This window comes from Phyllostomus discolor, chromosome 1 (assembly GCF_004126475.2).
Source record: "Phyllostomus discolor isolate MPI-MPIP mPhyDis1 chromosome 1, mPhyDis1.pri.v3, whole genome shotgun sequence".
Taxonomy (NCBI): Eukaryota; Metazoa; Chordata; class Mammalia; order Chiroptera; family Phyllostomidae; genus Phyllostomus; species Phyllostomus discolor.
The window spans coordinates 218,069,362-218,091,010 of NC_040903.2; the positions used below are offsets into that span (position 1 = coordinate 218,069,362).

The window sequence follows — 21,649 nt, forward strand, 5'->3', positions numbered from 1 at the left end:
GTCGGCCCGCCTGGCCTGGCCCAGTCCCCATGGCCCGTGGCCCTACAGACAGGCTCCGTAGACAGCCCGGCCCCAGCGCTCACCCCAAACAACAACAAGTAATAACCAGCTCACCAAAGCCCCACATTTCACTGGAGGACTGAGGGGGGGCACGCTGAGCCAGGTTCCGAAGGCCGTTCCCCTCTTCCCCTCAGCTCAGGGCCCAGCCCCAACCCCGGTCCTCTGCAGCCTCACACGGCAGCTGGCCGGGCCGCAGACCCCGGGGAAGGGGGAGCTGGCCACTAGGGAGAAGGGGAGGTGGGCGCTGCTTCAGCCAGAACGTTGCGTTCCCAGGAACAGGGAGTCTTGTGGGGACGAGGGGGCAAAGCCGAGGCACGCGGGGACGAAGGAAAGGGGACACAGGACGACTTGCCCATAGGACTCCAGACCCGGCTAGGGACCCCACCAGCATCAGCACCAGCCACGTGGGAGTTCTGGTGCAGAGCAGGGGGGCAATTTTGCTTAAACAAAACCCAACTTTGCATCTGAACAGCCGCCCCTGGAGTCCAGCACCCGCCTGCAGGTGGACCCAGGTGTGGCTAGTGCCTTGAGGTTGAATGCATTTGCCTGTCCCCAGGGCTTGTCACCAGGGCAGCCGTGGGAATGGGGACCTGAGAGACTGGCCTGGAGAAAAGCTGCCTCGGTGGTGGGGGGGGGGGGCGGTGCAGACGGCGGCCTGAGAGGCCCGAAGGGTGTGCAGGGACAAGTGTGGCTGGGCCTGGCACCCAGCACCCAGAGGGCCAGGCAGTGGGAGAGGGGAGCCCCGGGGCAGGCTCGCCCTTGGGACACCGCTCTCAGGCTCCCGGCCCAGACCCAGGCCTCACCTCCTCCTGGAACCCAACAGGGAAAGGCTGGGCTGACTCGTCACGAGACGGTCTGACTTCCAGAAGTTGCGGCGGCCGGCAGCCAGCCCAGGGCCCGCCCACCCCTCCGGAGGTTGCTGCTGCGTCTCAGGATAGCTGGTGGGAGGCCGCCAGGCTCCTGCTGAGCCTCCAAGGCTCCCGGGCTCCAGAGGGCAGGCACCCAGCCTGGGCCCCCCAGATCTGGGTCAGGGGTTCCGCACCCACCCGCAGCCCTCCCAGGTCACCCTCTCTGCAGCGCCCCTGCAAAGCCCCCTGCTGCCGCTCGGTGGTCAGCGTGGTTCGGGGCCTCCCCAAGCCTGGCCGAGCTACCTTGGCAGCCCTCACGCTGCAGCCCCAGCCCGGGTCCCCCCAGCTCTGCACTTCTCATTCGCCGGTCCCTCTGCCAACTCACAGACCCACCTGGCCACCCTGCCATCACCCTGGCCACTGCCTGCCCCCTGGCCCCCGGAGCACGGGGCTCACCCAGCATGCAGACCTCAGTACAGAGCAGGTGCACACAGGAAGGAAAGGAGCGGGGCAGATCTCCTGGAAGGAGGCCAGGCTGCCTGACCTGCAGGTGCGGCCAAATCCCAAGTGCTGAGGGGGGCGGCAGGTGGGCCCAGTGCCCCTCCTGCAGCACCTGGAGAAACTGAGGCACAGGACACACCAGCCTACCAACTCCCAGGGGCCCAGCGGCCAAAAGGAGCGGCCCCACGCTTCTGTCCAACCAGATGGGACCAGCGTGACCCCTGAGGGGCTGGCTGGCCACTGCAGGCCCCACTACCCACCTGGCACCCACAGGTGAGCAGGTCTGGGCTGGCTCGAATGGCCCCCACACCCCCAGGGTCTCCAGCGTACCACACGAGGACCATCATCTGAGGACCCCCCTCTAGGTCACGTGGTCCAGCCTTAGGCATGCCCGTCCTGGGCTGCTGACCTGGCACATCTACCCCTCCAACCTCAGCGGGGGGCTGGGGCAGGGCAGAGAGGCAGGGGGATGCCGAGCCCAGCGGTGCCTGCTGGCCCCCAAGGCCCCCACATAGCCCCCACAGGCCTGCGGGGCCCAGGGCTGAGCCGGGGCGGGGGCTGGGGCGGGGGCAGGGGGCAGGGTGGGCCCAGCCGACGGCCACAGCCGCTTACCGAGGCCAGCGTCCTCCCAACTTGCCCGGCAGTGACGGTCCCGGGCTGCAGGCTCCCCAGACACCCTCCCGGGCGCCTCCCTTCGCTGCCCCACCCTCGGGCCTCCTTCCAGGCTGGCCCCAGCCCACGGCAGGGAGTGGGCTGCCCTCTCCCAGTAGAGGGATCCAAGCCTCTCCCCCACTGTTTCTGTGAGCCTGGGCCCGCCCCTCCCCTGGAGCCAGCCCCCTCCCCCATCCTGAGCAGCTGACTTGGGGAAGGAAACACGGCCCAGCACTGGGCTCGTCTGAGTCACCGCCACCCACGGGGCCCCGCCCAGTCCGGTCCTGCCCAGCGCGGTCCGGTCCAGTCCGGTCCAGCCCTGCCTTGTGTGCAGACTCAGAGGTCAGACAGGACCCTCCAGGGAGGCTGTACACGAGCCCCCTGCCTCAGTTTCCCTGTGGGTGCCCCGTGGGGGACCTCACACAGGCACAGAACCGTGCTTTGCCTGGGACTGCAGGGTGAGAGGGCCGCCCAGGCTCTGCTGGGACCCCTGCCCGGGGCCACCAAGGCCCAGCAGGCCTGGACTGAGCCCAGTGCACGGGACCTTGGGGGAGTGCCCTTGGCCACCACCTGCCTGCCTGACCCCTGCAGCTCCCTCAGCCCCAGCGCGGCAGCCCCTCCCACTCAAAGCACGGCATCGGTGGCCCCGAGATCCAGCACGTTCACCTTGCCATCTGCATGCAAGTGGGGGCCGAGGAACGCGCCCCTGAGTCTGAAGACCCCCAGCCCTGGGCTCCCCAGGGCTCGCCCGCCTGGCCTGCCACCTCCCCCGGCCGTCCTCCAGGACTCAACCCCACCCCAGGCACGCAGGCCCCTCCCAGGTCTGGGAGCGCTGACAGGGCTCGGGCAGGCCCGGGCTGGACGGGCAGGATGCCTGTGGCACGCATCCGCAGGATCCCAGGGCTGCCCCGCCCTGCGCCCCGCAGCCCGAGGGTGGGGCCCGGCTGGTGGCCGCACCTGCACCCCGCGAGCAGGTTGCCGGCCCGGCCTGCGCAGCCGAGGGGCCCAGCCAGGGCTGGATGGCAGCGAGGGGAGGGCCTGGGCCGCACCTCTGCCTGCCACACCAGGCCAGGGTCAGCGATGGTGGCTGCAGGCGGGGGCTGCCGGGCAGCTGGGCTCAGCAGGCACCAAAGGGAGCTGCTGGGACTGGGCCCCCAGCCGGACACAAGAAGCCAGGAGCAGAAAGGGGGTGGGTAAGTGGCAGGGAAGGGCCCCTGGCCACTCAAAGGGCTCCTGGCTAAAGCTCCAGCCCGGGGCAGGGGCTCCGGTGGGCAGACAGGACCAGAAGTCCTGGAAGAAGGGCCGACCCAGGCCCCTCCTGGCCGCCCCCACCCCTAACAACCTGACGGTCACCACCACCTTTATTCACAGAAAGGGAGGAAAGCCCTCCAACCCTGCCGGCCCGTGACCCCCCCCCACTCCCACGGCCCAGACAGCCCCCACCCGGACGGAGCCTCGTTCTCACAGCCTGGCACCTCGCAGGACCAGCCCCGCCCCCAGGGCCGACTCAGCGAGGAGGCGGTTGGCGGGAGCAGTGTCGCCAGGCCTCCTCCTGGGCCCAGGTGCCCCGTGCCCTCTACGCTGCCCCCGCCTCCTGGACCCCAGCGCCTCCTTGACCTCGGGTGCTGCTCCTCAGGAACAGTCTTGGCCGGAACCCCACCTCAGAGGCCAGACGGAGGCACACCTGCGGCCGGGCGCCCGGCACCCCCTCCGCCCCACGAAGGTCTCTCCTGACTCGGGCACGTGCACTCACACTTGCTCTGCCCAGCGCGCCCTCCCAGCCCCGGGCCGGGACCCTCCCTGGGCCCCGGTGGCCCGCACCAGCAGCCCTGGCCCCGGTGCTGGGTGCCCACGGCTCCCGGGCTGACGGAGGGGCAAGGACGCACAGACTGCCCGGGACACTGGGCAGGAAGCAGGGGTCAGGCTGGAAGCACAGGGCCCAGGGTCAGCACCACTAGGACCCTGTAGGGGCACCAGCCGGAGGGTGGGGGGGCGCCCCTCACACCTGGCCCCCGAGCTCGTTCCAGTCCTACAGGCGCACACCTGGCTCTGAACAAGGCCCTCCCACCTGCTCAGATCCCAGGGACCCCACCTGCCTGACCCCGGCTCCACGTGGCCAGGCCTGGAAGGCAGGTCGGTCCCGAGATGCCACTGTCCAGCCCGTGCCCACTGTGTCCACTCCCCGGGCAGCTGTGGCTCAGCGCCACCCAGCCCCCGGGCTCCCGAGCGGAGTCATGGGAGCTCCTCTGCGGGCAGGGGAGGGCAGGGACGGGGCAGCTGATAGTGAATCAGCTGGCAGGAGGGCTGGGCCTGAGCGTGGCATTCTCCGGGGATGTGTCACGAGGAGCCCTCGGGTGCTGGCGAGACCCAGGGGTGAGGCCTGCTGGGAAGGGGGCCGCCACCAAGGGTCCCACCCACAGCCAGGTGCCTGCCGGGGGCTGCCGTCCTTCCCCCACCCTCGAAGGCGGGGCCCAGGGGCCGTGTGGGGGTGGGGCAGAGCACCCAGAGCCCACAGTCTGGACCCAGCCACGCCATTAGACAGCAGACCCTGGGCCTGAGCAGCCCGTCCACCCATGGTGCCCATGGGGGGGCGAGGCCCAGGCAAGGGCCTCACCAGGGTCCCGTCCCCAGCCCACTCCTTTCTGAGCTCGGCTGCGGGGCGGACACCAACCTCTGGCACTGTGTCCAAGCAGGAACTTGGCTGGCAGAGCCTTCCCAGGACTCAGCCGCTCTGCCATCACCCCCATCATCACCCCCGGGTGATGGGCCTGCCCAAGGCCACTCCTCACAGACACTCGGGGTCAGCAGGGTCTCCTGTGGCTCCCCCCAGGACAGTGGAGAGGCGGGCACTGGGGAGGTGCCAGCTTCCACCCCACCCCACCCCACCCCACCTTCCTGCTCCTGGGCCCAGGTCCATTTTTCCACTTTCAAAATGCTTCTGACTATTAAATATGCATCCCAGCAAAGCAGGCCTTTGGCTCTCAGCCTCTGTGGCTTCCAAAAAAAAGAAAGAAAGAAAGAAAGAAAACCAAAGGGAAGCCTGGAGGGGCAGGCAGGGGCGGGCAGGGGGCGGGCAGGGCCGGGCAGAGATGCTCCAAAGGCTCTGACCTGACCCTTGGGAAAATTCCCATTGACCTTGGAGTGGGGAGGGGGTTCACGGGGGGGGGGCGGGCAGCCATTCTCACCACGTCCACACCCAGCCCCTCCGGGCTCACCCCAGCTCCCTGCCCTCAGCCCTCAACTCTCCGTCTTCTCACCCAGCCTGAGCCTTTCCCACAGGACCCGCCCTGACACCCTTTGGAGCTTCCTCATGCCCCTAAAACAACCCTCCCTCCTGACAGCCTCTACCCTCCGCTCTCCACCCCCACCCCACCCCCACCCCACCTGGTTAGGCCACTTGCTGCCCCCCCGGGGGACACCCTCCCCAGGCCTCTTGTAAGTGCAGCCATCCCCATCAGACAACCCTTCCTCCAGGGAGCCCTCCCTGACTCCTCCACGCACCCGAGACTGCACTGGCCGCCAAAGTTGACTGAAGCTGACTGACCACAGCGAGCCCCTGCCCCCTGGGGCTTGACCTCTCAAGCCCCAGGCCCCTTGGGATTCAGACAGATGGATGGAAGGGTAGGCCCCCCCCCCCACATTAGCTCTGAGCACAGGGTCAGCCTTCTCCTGGGCAGAGGGCCAAGCCGGGGAGATCTGTGTTTTTCACCCCTGAAGTGAAGTGAAATGCCCCCAGAGAGCCAGTGCCTCACCCCACCTGCCTGGGGGCCTCCTCCCTGGCACTTCCCCACCCCCGGGCCGAACCTGAAACACGGAGCTGGGAGGAGAGAGAGGGTCAGAGCCTGAGGAAGGGCTGGGGTGGGCCCGCCACTGGGAGCCTTCCTGGAAGAGGCAGCTGCTGGCGGGGCCCAGGACCAAAGAGCTCGGGCCGAGGGAGACACGGCTGCCAGGGCGCTCCTGCCGCAGGTGCACCCACAGCGGGCCTGGGTGCGGTGGGCACACGCTGCCTCTGTGCCTGGGGTGGGGGCCGGGGGCCTCCAGACACTGCGCCCACCTCTGCACTCCTGGGCCCCACCCCAGCGCATGGGGCAGGAGCCCGGCTGCCCAGCCCCAGTGTCCCCACCAGGGAAAGACCTGGGGTGCTGTCGGGAGCACAGGTGCCCTCTCTAGCAGTGGCTTTGAGAACCAACCTCATTAAGGTGTGGGAACGGAAGGATGACCTCTGCTGCCTCCCCCTCCGCGCCCGCCCCAGCCAGGGACGCGTCGGGACTCGGCCTCACTGCTCCTGCGCACAGCGGCCCTGTCTATGAAGTGGGGACACAGCCCTGCGCTGGCGCGGCCGGCCTTACTGAGCCCGAGCCCGGCTGCACAGCTCTGCCCCCCTGCCCCACCTCCGCGGTGGGCAGCTGTGGGCACCCCGGTTCACAGATGTGCGCTCCCGCCCACGTCCGCGCGCAGCCCAGCCCGGGCGCAGGGCTGTGCGGAGGCCGCCTGCCGTATTCAGAGGGCGGGGCATCGCAGTGCCCTCGGGAGGGGCCGCGGCACTCCCATAGCCACCCAGACCCCCTCTGGCGCTGCTGCACCACACATGGAGCCTCCTTGGCCCTGGTGGGCGTTTCTCAGCGTGGCCGGTGGCCTCAGGCCAAGCCAGGGGCTCTCAAGTGTAAGGCAGGGGCCAGGCCGGAGGTCAGGGGGCTCCCTCTCAACCGAGCTGTACAGGCCCCGGGTGTGCCTCTGGAAGCGACCAGTGGTCCCTGGGATAGGAAGGGCTGTGACACCTGGGGCCCATCGCGGGGTGAAGTGGCTGGTGCTGGCAATGGGGGTAGTGCGCCCAGGTGGAGCTCCCTTCCTACACTGGAGTAGGGGATGGTCACCTGGGGGCACAGTGTGCGGTGGGGGAGGGGTGTGGAGCTGGCCTGGGCAGGGAGGCTGGGTGGATCCCTGCGCAGGCATGTTCCCTGCACGGCCACCAGGGGGCAGTCTCTGCACGCAGGCCGGACAGGTCCGCACTGCCTCCCCAGGGCCTTGGGCAAGGGTGCAGACGGGCTCTCCTGGGGTCTGGGAAGATGTGCATGGCTGGCTCAGGACAGCAGGCTTGGACTGGGTGGAAAGACAAGGGCACGTGGCCCTTCCGGGCCTGCCAGGAAGGAATTTTGGCTGGAGAGGCCGGGACTTTATCTGCAAATAGGGCCCTTACTGCAAATGTGCGTTACACCTCCTGTGAAGGGGTCAGAAATCTGTGTGCTGGACAGCACCCCTGCTCTGAGGCAGCAGGTGTCCCACCGCTGCCCCATGGGAGTCACTGACCTCAGCCCCTAAGGGCAGATGGGCTTGTAGGCTGGACACAAGGAGGCCAGGGAACCGCCAAAGCCAAGCAGAGAACTAAGGGCCTCACTCGCGGACAGGGACCCAGCACAGACTTCTGAGACAGAGGGCTGAGGCCAGGTGGTGGGTGAGATGGGCCTTAGGGCCTGCAGCCTGGGGGACTCTCAGGCCCCCTCCCCTCTCCCTGCCATGTGGTGGATCCCTCAGTGCGGGCCAGGGCCAGCCACCGTCAGAGGAGGGACCCAGGGGCCACCAGCCGACAGTGGCCATCATTCCCTCGCTGGCTGTCCAGGGAAATCCAAGGTGCCTTGGATCCCAACGGGGTGCGGGAGGCCTGCACAGGCCCCCTGGACCTCAGTGCCCCCAGACAAACTGGGAACAGGAGGGGCGTGTCCGGGCCGAGGGGCCCCACCCCTGTGCATCAGCAGCATCATTGTCATCATCGATCTGTTGTCCCCAAGGAGTGGGGTCCAGCCTGTGCCAATGCGGCTTGGCCCCAGCTCCCCAGCCGGCAGCTGGCCAGGTGTCCTGGGTGTGGCCAAGCTGCTGCATCACTGACCTGTATCACGGACCTGTGTCCCAGACCCCGTAGCTGGAAGGACTGACTGCACCTGCCCCACCCTGCCCTCGAAGATGCTGAGACACCCAGGCCCTGGAACCAGATGACAGAGCACCTGGTTCTCACCCTACGGCCAGAGGCACAGAGGGAGGCATACTGCCCCACGGACAACACCCGCCTTCCCTCACCCAGCGCTGCGGCCTGAGCTCTCACCCCTCCCAGATCCCTCACCAAGCCCCAGACCTCAGGTCCCTTCCCGCCACAGCCACCACCTACTCAGTGTCCCAGACGCACTGTAGCCACACGGTGGACCCAGACCAGCCCGGCCTGGCCATCCCAGACCAAGACCAACAGCTCTAACTCCGCTCATCCCCAGAACGTGTCAGGCAGCAGGCCTGGGGGCCCACGGCCCTCACACCCCACTCACACGTGCAGCCCTCCCCAGGCGGCCACCTCCATGGACAAGACAACTTCCCAGAGGGTTACAGCAGGGGAACAGTGACAGAGAGGGAGAGACAGACGTGGACAGTGAGTGACAGGGAAAGAGGCAGGGAGCGACAGAGTGAGTGGCAGATATGAATCAGCGACCTGGAGAGACGAAATGAGGGATGGGAGGCCTAGAGACAAGGGCAGGTGAAAGGCGATTCGAGCAGGAGGAGGGAGGCAGAGACCCGAATAGCCCCCGAAGCACACGGACGCGCGCGACACTGCGGGCCGGTCCGCGCGAGGTACCCCCACCCCGGCCGGCATCGCAGCCCGGCGCGCTCCCCTGCACCAAGCCCACCCGCCCCAGGGGAGCGGGCTGCAGGCGGGGAGGACGCGCACCGCTGCCGGGGGCTCCGGGCCAGGTGGGCAGCACCATGTGGAAGCAGTCGCACATTGTGGCGGCCGAGTGGTGCGGGCCCGCGGCGGCCCGTCGCTTCCAGTCGCTGGTCCCGCTCCGGCGCGCGGGCAGCCCGGAGGCAGGCCGGCGCCACGCTGGTCCTCTGCTGCCCTGCGCTGCCGCTGAGGTCCAGCCTCGGACTGCGGACAGAGCCGCGCCCAGCTACCCAGCCACCGCCCGGGCCCCGCCCAGGCCCGCCCAGCCCGCGCCCGGCCACTGCGGAGCGAGCGCGGGCGGCACCGCCGGCCTCATTCAGCCTATTGGCTGTCCCGTCCCAGGCCCCGCCCCCGATCGGCAGACCTTGCCCAAGACCCGCCTCCACCAGGGAGCGTCTTGCCAGGCCAGGCCCTGGCCGCGCTCTCCGGCCACGCCCCCTAGGTTTGACCGCCCCGCTTCGCACGTCCCAGCTGCAGTCGCACCCCGCCCCGCCCCCTCTGCGGGCCAGCCCCGCCCCTCGTTGGCCCCGCCCAGCGCCACCAGCCCACCGCGGCCCCGGTCCAGAGAGCAGACTTTGGATCCCTGCCAGGGAGGGGTCTCCAGGCTCAGCGCTGAGGCTTGAGGATGCGACCCGCGCCCGAGGTCTCACCTCCTAATCCAGAGACGGACACTGTTGTCACAAGCTGAGTGAGGGCGGCCTGGGGCTCAGTGGGGAAGGAGGCTGTGACTTGTGGTCTGACCTCTGACCCCTGCCCCGGGGGCTCCGGTCTGGAGGTGGGCAATCCCAGGTTGCACGGTACAGCCCTGGGGCGGGGTCAGGTCCTGGAAGGCTGGGGCACACTCTCCAGGGCGGGCAGTCCAGGCTACCGCCTCAGGAGACCGGAACAGCGCTCGGGACAGAGGCAACGGAGGAGCGTGTGTGCAGAGGACTGGGTGAGAGACCCGAGGCCAGCTCCCCCACTGAAAACCCCAATGGGGCTCGGGGCAGTGAGGGCTGAGGGAGGACCACCCTGGTGCCTGGGGCAACTGCTGGGGCAGGAGACCTTCGAGCGCGTGGGGGCTGGACCAGGGTGGCGCTGGAGGAGGGGTGTCTTGGAAGCTGGCAGAGGGACTTGGGGAGAGTTGGGCAGGACAGCCTGGGGGAGTGGGTGGGCAGGGGCAGGCCCGGGAGAGCTCTGCTTCCAGGGAAGCAGGGAGTAAGCGGAGGCTCTGCCTGGTGTAAGGGCACCTTGTAGCTGCCAGTCCTGCTGGGGCGGGGGTGGAGAGCCTGGGCCAGGACGGACCCAGGGGAGCACAGCCACCGGCCGGGAGGGCCACTCCTTGGGGCTGCCAGGGAACGGTGCGGGGACGGACGGACAGATGGGCACACACTTCGCAGGCTTGACACACTCAGAGACACACACAGACACACACTCGCCCCAACACGCAAACGCAGATCTACTTGGACACGTCCCCTCGCACCCTGCGACAGGCACACACCTGCTGGGACACGCGCGTGCGTGCACACAGGTGCACACCACCTGGGGCGCCCCGGGATGCCCTGGGCCGGCGGGGCCCCGGCCGGCCTGCGTCTGGATGACTCATGCTCCATGGTTCCCGTTAGCCGGCTGCAGCCAGGCAGCCTTCCAGCAGCCGGTCAGACAGATGCACACGTCACTGCCAGGAACGGGCCCTGGCCACCTCCCGCGTCTCAGGCCCGAGCATGATGAAGCACAGTCCTGTCCTCCAGGTGAGGACACGGGCACGGGTCTCGCCCTGACTGCCCTGCGTCTTCTCCTGAGCAGGCAGCAAGCCCTGCGGCCGGAGGCCCTGCTCTCAGCTCCCTCCCAGGAGGCCTGCCCCCCGGGGGCCTGCCATGCTCTGCCCATCTGGGGGTCAAGTCCGGCCTCTGCTCGGGCTCCTCACTGGTCTCGGCCTGCACCTCTGGCCGTGGGGCCTGGGGACACGGGCAGTCTCAGGAGACCTTAGGGTTCAGCCCTGTGTCCCCTGCCCCATTCGGCCTGTGACCTTGGAGAAGTTGTGGGGACCCTGGGCCCCCGTCCAGATGAAGTAGCCTCACTCCAAGTGACAAAGTGACATCTCCTAACTGTTGAGCATGATGCACAGGGGCCTGTGATAGCTGCACCCCACCCTGTGGAGAGGGGGTACAGCCCTGGCTGGGGAGGCTGAGGGCCGCCCCACCCAAGCGCAGGCAGGGAGGAGGGCCTCACATGGCCACTGAGGGGGTGCTGAGCCACATGCAGCTGGCCCCTATGCCACCGGTGGTCCCTGGGACCCCTGGCCACCCAGGGCCTGTGGAAGGCTGGGGCAGGGACCCTCCCTGGGGCCACTCCTTTGCCTGGCGTTGGCAAGGGCTGGGCAGACTCACGCCACCCTGCTGCAGCCGTGTTCGCTCTGCAGCTGAGGAGTTGACTCAGCACTGGCTCGAGCTCCAGATTCAGCATGGGGATGGGCAGGGACCCCCACCCAGGAGCTGTCCCTTCTCCTCTCCTGCCGGCTCTGAGGCAGGGACTTGCACAGCTGCTGTGCTCACCCCCAATACCCCACGTACCCGCTGGTGCCCCATGGGCCCATTTTACCTCTGGAGGGCTCCGAGCCCATGGCACTGTGCCCCACTGCATGTGGGGGGGAGACTGCCCACAAGTCAGCTCTTGCCCCCAGGCCAGCCACACAGGGACCTGCTTCCTCCTGCTGGGCCCCTCCTCCTCCCCCACTCCCGCCTGCAGGGGCCTGGGACCCCCAGCCTGGCCCCAGGATCACAGGCCCTGCAGGAGAAAGCGGCCCGGGCGGGACCTAAAGCCCATCTGTGCCCCCTACCTGTCCTGACCCCCAGCCGAGGCCTGGCCTCATGCCTGCCACAGAGCCCTGTGCTGCCAGGAGCTGCTGTCACCATGCCCAGCTCCAGCCCCGTCCCGATGTCCCCCTCTGGGGACAGGCGCCCTACTTCAGAAGACTACAGCATCTGGGCATGGCTCAGGAATTGCTGTCCCCCCAGGGCACAGAGACAAGGGCCCAATTCACAGCCAGCCCCATATACACAGGGTCCCACACCACCACCCCTGGGTACCACTCATGGGGTGGGGGCTGCAGTGGCTCAGCAGTGCTCTCCCCACCTGACAGAGGCCGATCACGTCCCCCGGATCACCATGCTAGGGACTGGGGACCAGGTGCAGTCCCAGCCCTTGCCCACTGGCCCAAGCCCCAGGCTCACTTGCAGCCTCCCCAGGCTGGGGTGCAGGAGCCAGGGTGAGGAGTGGGGGCTGCCAGCTGTGTTTCTGCAGCCCTGGCTCCTGGGCAGGGCCCCTACCCTGCCCCCACCGCCTGGATGGGGCTCACCACCTCTCCAGGCAGCACTGATGCCCAGAGCATCAATGATTGATGTTTCTTTGCGGCAGCCACAGCAGCATAAGCAAAAATAGCTCCCGCCATTGTCCCTGCCTTAGCCCAGCCCAGCCCAGCCAGAGGGGCACAGTGGGGTGGGTGGGGCACCTGGACCCCCTCAGCTGCCATGTGCCCTCCCACCTAGCCCTTCACATGTAGGGGTGGGGGAGCGCTCCGGGACTGCTAGCCCCTGGCCTCTGCCTCACCCGCTCCCTAAGCTGCACGCCCACTCCTCACCTGGGGAAAGGCACCCTCCCCCACCTACCCCCACGACGAGCATCTGAGGACCCTAGGGGAGCAGGATGCCCAGTGCTTCCTGGGGCAGGGACCCCTCCCCACCACGTACCAGGGATGCTGGGAGGCTCCGGGATGCTGTGGGGCCCCAGCCCTCCTGAGGCTGGGCCGCGGAAGGCTGGACTCCACAGCTGCCCCCGCCCCATTCAGCAGGGCTGGGGCTCAGGTGGAGCACAGCAGCCCTCCCAAGAAGGGCCTGGGAGGGCTCCGTGGCCTTCCTCCTGACCACACTGCACCCACCCCCTCCGTGGCCCTCTGGGGGGTTGTGGCTTGTGTCCCTGTACCCCAGCTTTAATGGGGACCTGCTCCCCTGCCCAATCTCCCCCAGCTGATGAGGGCTTTTGACCCTGAACCTCTGCCTGTGCTGCCCACCCAGATGGAGGCCTGGTCTTTGGCTGGCACCCCATGTTGTGCCCAGTCTGCCTGTCTGGATGCTGACCTGAGGGACCAGGGGCCACCTATCAGCTACCTGGGCTGCAGTCAGCACTGGGCACCCAACATCAGGGTCACCTCTGCTGCCTCCTCTCAACACCTCCCTCCTCAGCAGGGTCGCAGGTGTACGAGTGTCCTGTGGTCGCTGTGACAAGTAACCACAGGTGCAGTGGCTTGACCCTACACACTTTCGTGCTCTTACAGTTCCTGGTGGGAGCGGGGCAGGGGCTCCGTTCCCTCAGGTTCCAGGGGAGGTCCGAGTCCTCAACTTTACTAGCTCTTCGAGACCATGGGCATTCCCCAGCTCCTGGCCCACATCACTCCACCCTCTTCCCACCCTCTCTCAGACATTGACCCTCTGCCTCTGTGTGTTTTTAATTAAATTTATTGGGGTGACACTGGTTAATAAAATCATACAGGCTTCGGGTGTATAGTTCTGTAACATATCCTCTGTACACTGCATCGTGAGTTCACCACCCCAAGTCAAGTCTCCTTCCACCACCACTCATCCACCCTTTACCCTTGTCTACCTGTCCCCACCCCTCTTGTAAGAACCCTTATGATTCCACTGGGCTCCAAAGCATAACCAGGGCCCATCTCCCCACCTCAGGAGCCCTAACTCAATCCCGTCTGTGAAGTCCTCTTCGCCCTGCGAGGTTCCATGTTCATAGGTTCTGGGGGTCAGGAGGAGGACTTGCCTGGGATGCCAGGGGATGCTGTGTGCCTGGTCACGTCACCCTGCAAACCGAGGGTCACAGTGCTCACTCTCCAGAGGCCCAGACAGGGCGTAGGGGACTTCACAGGAGCTGGCTCCAGCCCCCAAAGCTCTTCCCACCCAGGCCTTTGGGCCTGGGCCCCCACTTCCCTTCCTGCACGTGAGGACAACGCTTCTACCCCTTCCAGTTCCCTGGACCGTGAGGACAGCAAGAACAGTGGACGACGGGTCCCGGCAGTGGGTAGGCAGCAGGACCACCCGGGGCCGATCACCCTGTCCCTGGGTGACATCAGGCAGGAGAGCTGCGTCTGGCCACCCTCTGGCAGGGTCAGGCCTCTGTCTGCCCGGTGCTGGGCGGGCTGCCCGCATCGCTGCACACTGCAGTGCTGGCTGCTGTGCCCGCGCGAAGCAGGGGCGGGGTTCAGAGAATGATCTCATCTGGCCATTTTTTAAGTTAATATTTTCAGTAGCGTGGCTGAGGAGGACCAGGGAGAGAGTGGGTGATTCACGCAGACAGGACCGGGCCCAGGAAGAGCCCAGGGAGGTCCGGCGGGGGGTGGGGAGAGCAACGTGGGTGCGCAGGTAGACTCGGGGCCAGGGCCGCATGGCCGCGCGCGGGAGGCTGGAGCCTGCTCCCTAAGGTTGATTTCGGGGGACTGTGTGGGGGGTGATGGGTGAGAAGCCTGGATTGCCTGGGAGGGGGCGGGCTGGAGGGCGAGGCTGGCCCGCTGGTGCCCCTTGCCCGGGGGGTGCTGCAGGAGGGGGGGGGTCCTGCAGGCAGCAGGAGGCGCTGGTGGCCTGGTAGAATCCGGGCGCTACAGCGAGGCGGGGCGGCGCCTCTTCTCCGCCCTCAGGCAGCGATCACTCACCGCCTTCCCGTTGGGAAGGACTAGGTGGGGGTTTCCCCATCACACAGCTACACCGACAGCTCCGTGGGCCGCGCGGGCCGCGTGGGCCGCGGGGCCAGAGCTCGCACAGCGGAGTGTGAAGCTCGCTCCGCGCAGCGTCTGCGCCGCACTGCGCAGGCGTGGGGAGTGCAGGCCGGCGCTGCCACGCCTTACGCAGCGCCGGGGCGTGACGTCACGTGGCGACGCGAGAAGTGCGGCTGGTGCGCGTCGTTGCCGGGCAACCCTCCGGAGCCCCGCGCCGGGAGTGAGAGCTGCTGGCGGCGCTCGCGTGCGGAGGGGGGATGCGGCTGAACTGGGTGCCGGTCGGAGCCCGCCCCTCGGGAGCCGCACACCGGGCGCACCGGGGCCTCAGTCGCCGACCCCGACTTCCGGCTGCCTTCAGGCCGGCCCAGCCAAAAACTCACCTGCGCCCCGACCCCGCTCTCGAGGACCCTGGGCGCCGCCCTCTCCGGGCACCGGGCAGAACCGCGCCTCGCCGACCCCTGCACCCGGCCCGGCCGGCCCCCGCAGCACCTAGTTGTCCCTGGGGCACGACCCTGCGCCAGGCAGTCGCCGGAGGAGGCCGGGCAGCGCCTCCGGCCCCTCTCTCCGGGTGCCAGGCCGTGGACGTTGTGTATGTCCGTTCCGCGGCGACGCTGGGCCCACGCCAGGCCACCCGCACTCCCGAAGAAGCCACCAGCAGCTCCGGGGCGGTGGGCGGGCAGGCGGCCCCCGAGGCCCGGTCCAGGCCTGGGCCGTCCCAGCAGAGCTGTGCTCACAGTGTCCTGAGTGTTCTCCCAGGCAACACCAACAGGCAAGGCCCGTGGGAGCGGGGGAGGGAGCCTGGCCAGACGGCCCCTCCGAGAGGGTCTCAGAGTGACCTCACAGGGGAAACAGGCGAGGCCTCCCCCCACCAGGCCTCCGAAGACAGCGGTGCGGGCGGCGCCCCTGGGGGCAGAGTGGCGCCCCTGGGCGGTGGGTGAGGACCCACTGCCACCTCCCCCTTCGCCTGGGGAGGCCTGAATCTCCGGGTTCAGAAGGGTTTCCCCACCTTCACCACCTGTGGCCTGCACCCACAGGGACACTGCGGTGCCTGGGGCAGTCTGAAGGCTTTCGAGGGTCTTCAGCCAGGTCTGAGCAGTTCTCTGCACCCCTCGAGCTCCCAGGGAGGCCCACAGCACCTGAGCAGCTGAGAGCGGCTTCTGCCCAGGAGCGTCGTGGCTCCCGCCAGCCTCAGCAGCGTGGACCCTGGGAGTCTGGACCCCCGGTACCTCCCGTTCCGTCCTTCTAAAGTACGCAGGAAGCGTTTTGTGCGTGGGAAGGCCACAGACCCCGGGCTGTGGAGGGCTGGCCAGGGATGGGGCCTGCCTCTCTCTGGCCTCTGTCCCCCCATCCTCTGTGGCCAGGGGAGTTCACCTTCCTCCTGGCTCTGGCCACACATGCCAGGCTGTGCTGTCCTGACCTCAGCTCAGGGCAAAGCCTCAGCTGGAGCCCCACTCCAGTCTGTGTGTGGGGACGGCCGCTGGAGCTGGCCCCCAGGGCCCAGGCCTGGCCCCGCCCCTGGCTCTGCCGCCCCCACGAGCCGCCCCCCTCCCCACCATGTCTGCCTGTTCCGGGACCGCCTCAGCCCCTTCCCTGCCGTCTCTTCCCAAATGGGCACCCCCAGTGCTGCCAGAACAAAGAGGAAAAGGAGCAAGGGAGCAGAGAGAGGATTTGGCTGGCTGTAGGGACGGACGGTGTGGGCTCCAAACCAGCCGGTGTTTCCTGGGGCCTCTGCCGGCACCCATGCTCCCACGGCCGTCAGCTCCTCGCTCCCGCGGCAGGTTTCGAAAACAGGACTCGCCTTCCAGCTCGACCGATGCCTCCGGCAATTTGAGTGTAACCCAAACTCTGCGAGAATGACCGGGGAGGGCGGGGGGGGGGGGGGGACGCACCATGCTGCCCGCATGGAGGCGAGTGGGAACACGCCGGCCTCTCGGTTTCCCTCCCCCACTGCCGCCGACCCCAACTCATGTTGTTGCCGGTCCTCGTGTGGGTGGATGTCACAGCCAGTTCCCACCTGGGAGACGGGGTAACTCCACCCGTCAGGTTTTCAGGACGAGTGTCCCCTGTGGTGGCGGCGACGGTGTCCTTACAGCCGTTGACACATCTCATTTCTACCAAAGTTAAGTGTCCGGAGTACGGTGACATTCCACATGTACTTCTCCCGGGCTAGGTATGTTTGTTCTCTTTCCGCCCACTCTCAGCTGTGGGAATATGGTCAGGTTTGCTTTTCGAGAAGCACCAGTCCGGCAGGCGGCCAAAGACGTCCCTGCCTCAGCCCAGTCCCTGGAGGTGAGCGGTGGGGCCAAGCCGGGCCCGGGGTCTGCGTGCACCTGGCGGCAGGGAGCTGGGGCTGGGCCAGGCGTTGCTCGGGGACTCCCTGTTTACACTCTGGGCTGACAGAACGGACACATGAGGCTCTTTGTTCTACCTTTAGAGAGAGCATTGTCTCCCCTGAGTCCCCCACAGAAACCAGGTGGCATGGGGTGATGTGTTGGCCGAGGCCCCCCCTCTGGAGCCGCATCCAGTCTGCCCAGTGCCCCTTCAAGCTCCCCTGGAGTGAAGTGGGTGGGGGCGCCAGCTCCTCGGGTCTCAGTGGGAGTGCTGGGAGTGCAGGGAGTGCGGGGGAGACGGGTGGGCCTGGCACAGGGGAAACACCCCCGTGCCCTGGAGGACGTTCTCAGCCCATAGAGCCGGCCGGCCTGTGTCACGGGGCTGTTCTCCAAGGCAGTCTTGCACTGAGCACGGGGAGTGGACTGTGTGGCCCGTGGGAGGGCAGGTCTGGGTCCCTCCACGCTCTGCTGAGCAGGCTGAGGCTTGGCCAGGGAGCTCTGCAGACAGGCCCCTTCTGGGCCAGCACCCAGCCTAGGGCACCCCTGGGGACCGAGGCCTGGAGCCCAGGGGATGGGAGCAGCATTGCCGTGGCGGCCCACGAGCCCTCTGGATGAGCTGCTCCCCCCGTGTGGCCCAGGCCAGTGGGCAGACAGAGGGGCCTCTGGCGGCAGGGTGACTAGGCAGAGCCAGGCCGTGCGGGGAGGCAGAAGGTCCACATTACTTCAGGTGCTAAAGCCGGGAAATGGGGACACAGTCCAGGCGCTTGGTGCTCTGTCCCCGTGCCTCTCTGTCCCTCTCAGGGTGGCCTGGTGACAGTGGGTGGCACGTGGCCATCCCTCCTCTGTCCCCTCCACCGAGTGTGCATCCCAAAACCATGTCAGGCTGGGTCCAGGGATGTGGGGCTTCTGCCCCTTGGAGGGGTCGTCGGTTATGAAAAGGAGTCCTTTGGGGCCGGGGAGGTGCTCGGGGAGGGAGCAGGGCCGGGGAGGAGGCGGACGTGCTCGGGTCCTGGGGGGCAGCAGCTGTCATCAGGCAAGTGGTCGTGCAGTGCCAGAGTTGGGCCCCTGGGGCTGCTGGCAGGACCCTGAAGGGTCAGGTGCGCTTTTCTGCTCATGCTCTGAAGGCTCTCGAGGTTGCCTTTTAACACATGCCTCCTTTGCAGTCCTGAACCTAGAACGCTCTGGAGAGCCCCTCAGAACGCAGACAGCACATCCACTCCCTGATGTCTCTGGAGCGGCCCCACTGCCACGAGAACCCCCCAGTTCTCGGAGTGGATGCTGCCCAAGGGTGGAGTGATCTCGGTGTAGACGGGCTCCAGGGGGTATGGGTGGGATCCACAGAGGTGGGGCCAGCCACCTGCGGCCACGGCCCACCTCGGGGAGCCACCGCCTGGGAGACGGCGGGCTGGTCTGCAGGGGGCACACCTGTCCCGGGGCCGCTGAGACACAGCCTTTCCCCTGTGGCGAGGCCGCTGCTCTCAGAAGGGTGGGTGACGAGGCCAGGTAGCTGTGGGCGCCTGCCCCGTGCAGCCCTGGGTGCTAGCCAAGGACGGAGGTGTCCAGCTGGAGCAATGCCCGATGGGCAAGGAGCAGGGGTGTGGGGAGACCTGGCTGACAGCGTCTGGCTCACACAGACTGTGCTGAGTCCAGCAATCGAGGGGCAAAGGCCTTTTTCCCGTTTGTGTTGAAAATACTCTCGTACACGGAAAACCCAGAAGGGGCAAGCAGCGCGTGAGGACGGGGTAGCTGTGTGGGCCAAGGGGCCACACTGGGCCAGAAGGAGCTGGAGAGGCCCGTGAGGGGTGCTTGGCTGTGCCTTGGCACCAGGAACACAGGACGGGAGGGAGGGCGGGAGGGGAGGCAGCCTGACCAGGAGGCTGAGGGGGCACAGCGCTGACCTGGGGGTGGTCAAAGGGTTCTGAGCCACGCAGCAGCGCAGCAGGGACTGGGCCACGCAAGCTCATGAGCCTGTGGCGGCCAAGCACTTTCAGAGCCAGGAGCAGGCTGCCCTCCCCCTGCCAGTGCAGGAGGGCTGGGGAAGACGGAAGGCCCAGGGGCGCGTCCTGGAAGATTCCAAGCTCCGAGAGTCCGAAGAGGTCCAGGTGCAAGGCTTCCCTCTGCCCCGTGCAGAGCCCTGAGCCAGACCCCCGTGAGCCGCTGGGAGGGGCGGCGGGGCCTGCTGGCGGCCCGGGTCTCCACGTTTGGGTTGCCTACTTTTCCCTCGTTGAAACGCAATCCCACTGCCTGAGGGCCGAGGGCCTCTGGGGACAGATGTGTCCTGCCTTCCCCCACACACAAGTTCAACCCGGGGTGCCAGCACTTGACGCGTCTCCATGGCACCGCCCTCGCCCCTCCCGGGGGACCCCCATTCAGCCCAACGTCAGAATCTGAATGCTGCCCCACCCAGCGCCGCCCCTTCAAGCTCCACCCCTGCAACCGGCCCTTTCAGTGAACTGTACTGTCACCCACCAGCCCCCTCCCTCCCGGTCCAGGCAGAGCCCAGTCTGAGGCCTAGCCGGTCGGCTCCAGGAGGGGGCTTCTGGCCCGGGAGGGGCCTGCACACTGAGTGTCCACAGGTTGCCTGACTCAGACTCGCAGATCACAGAAGCGGTCTTTCTCCCCAACCACGTACAGGCCCCATCGGCCACAAAATCGTGGCTTAAAATAGTCCAGAGCCGGAGAACAAAGGAACCTAAGGAACTGAGTTAAGCAAGGGAAAAGGCCCTCGACCACTCCCCCCACGGGGTAGTTGGAGAGCCCGGGGCGGCTGTGTGTGAAGACGTGCAGACCAGAGTCTTGAGGGCCGTCCTCCAGCTCCGCGTAGAAGGCTGGGGGCAGCAGGGGCAGCTGGAGGGAACGCCCCAGGTGTACGGACCCCCAGGGAGAAGGCCGCGGGAGCACGCTGCTCTGGACCCTGTGGCCGGGGCGCGTGCCCGCCTGGCCCCAGCCTGGCCCAGCAAGTGCGTGTCCCTGCTGGGCCTCCACCTCCCTGTGTGGGGAGGGAACACGGCTGCAGGGGATACATTCGGGTTTTTTTCCCCAGGAGAATTCAAAACTACAAACAAAATCACTCAAGGAGAAGGGTGGGTTAGAAGAGAAAGAATTACAAAGTCGACACCAGTGAATTTCAGACTCCAGTGGAAAATGCTCGAGCTGCTTCCTGAGGCGTCTCCCCACTGGTTCCCGTTGGTCTGGAAGGCGCATGCCCACCAGCCTCCCCCCACCCCCCACCACAGTCACTTGTCTCTCCCACCACCCAGATCGTGCGGCGAGTGCATCACAGACCTTCAGAGTGGGCAGCCGCCCCCCAGGCTGTGAGCCCCTGGAATTTCCCGGCTGTGGGCTTCACCCACCCAAGCCCCACGTCCCCTCCCTCCCCACTGCCAGCCTGGGGGGCAGGCAGACCCCAAGTCCTTCCCAGCCGAGAACCGGCAGCCGCTTGGTCGTGCTGGGAGGCGAGCAGGAGGGTGACACGCTGGGCCCAATGCCCCAGGGCCCGCGCTGTGCACGGCTCAGCCCCCACACTCGGCCACGGGGCAGGGCGGGGCAAGCAGGGGCTCTGCCCGGGAGCCCACGGCCCGTGCCCACAGGAGCCCCAAGGGCCCGAGTCCTGTCCTACCCAGTTCCATCCCATCTTGGCAGCTAGCCACCAGCCCCTCCCTCCCTGGAGAACCGTCCCCACCGGCAGGGCCCCGAACTGAGCTGGGCAGCTGAGAACAGACCAGAAGAGCAAAGGGAGGGAGCGGTTCCCGCCAGGGCAGGAAGGCACGCTGGAGCTCAGCGGTGCCAGCCGAGTGGGGACCCCAGGGCCCCGGCGAGAACCCCCAGGCCTGCCGGGAGCCCCCCCCCCGCCCGCTCTCTGCATGTTTTATACTCTGAAGGCTGGCCAGTCGACGCCACAGCTACGCCAAAACTGAACGAGTGTTTGAAACACGAAATGTATCAAGGACACAAAATACTGATTTAAGTTTATTGCTTCTAAGACCCATACCCTTTAACCTATTTCCCACTAGAAAGGACAATTTCAAAATCCGAAGGGAGGAATCCTGGGTGCTGAGGGCCACACCCTCCTCTGCACGTCCCCTGCGGTGCCCTTACGAGCCCCGCCACCCAGCCTTCAACCGGTTCCTCCCGGCGGCCAACTCCAGGGGCGCGCCCCTCTTCCGTGGGCCCCTGCTTGGTCCCACTGGCCGCTTCCCCGGCTGCACAAGGGCCTGAGCGGAACCAGGAAAAGGCCCCTCAAGGACGGCGTGGTAGACAAGTCACACTCTTCCCGGCGTGCCGAACGGTTTTTAATGACGCGAGGAGCACACGTGCAACGGAAAGGGCTTTCTCTGGTGACAGGGCGGGCGGGCGGGCGGGGGGACACGAGAGACGGGGGACCCGTGGGAGAGCAGCCTCCGGAGTGAGCTGGAGACGAAGATGACGAGGTGGTGTGTCCGGTGTCCACGCAGAGTCACCAGGGCCAGGTGCCCCCCAACCCCACCGCCAGTCCCCCTCACGGTGGAGGGGCTGCCAGCCCACGTGCGCCCACCTCTTCCATCCCAGCACCAGTTCCCGGGAGCAGGTGTGGGCCGGTTCTCAGGGCACCAGGCAGGCATCTGACCTCCGCCCAGTGACACTCACACATAAATAGCCATAAATTAATCCCTAACCAGCTACGCTTCACACCCTCGGGGACGAAGGCCAGGGAGGCGCCCACTCCAGACTCCCGCCTCCCCTCAGCTCACAGGGAGAGGTCGGCGCGCACGTGGCGCTGGGGGCGTGGCCGTCGGGAGAAGCAAACCTTCGCAATCAGACA

At 67.3% G+C, this 21,649-nt stretch overlaps 2 protein-coding genes across 2 annotated transcripts in view; one reads left to right on the forward strand and one right to left on the reverse strand.

Annotated features, from left to right (window-relative positions):
* AHNAK2 (AHNAK nucleoprotein 2) overlaps positions 1 to 8,854 on the reverse strand; it is a 32,415-nt gene extending 23,561 nt beyond the window's left edge. The window contains 1 exon segment of the mRNA XM_036017644.1: positions 8,770 to 8,854. Within this exon segment, the coding sequence (XP_035873537.1) occupies positions 8,770 to 8,824 (55 nt within the window). The 5' untranslated portion in view covers positions 8,825 to 8,854.
* A 5,810-nt stretch (positions 8,855 to 14,664) lies between these two features.
* CLBA1 (clathrin binding box of aftiphilin containing 1) lies at positions 14,665 to 18,988 on the forward strand. Its single transcript, XM_036017653.1, is given in 4 exon segments — positions 14,665 to 15,424; positions 15,427 to 15,749; positions 16,661 to 16,854; positions 17,973 to 18,988. Coding segments are annotated over 4 exon segments (1,350 nt in total). The 5' UTR covers positions 14,665 to 14,775; the 3' UTR covers positions 18,157 to 18,988.
* The last annotated feature ends 2,661 nt before the right edge of the window (positions 18,989 to 21,649 follow it).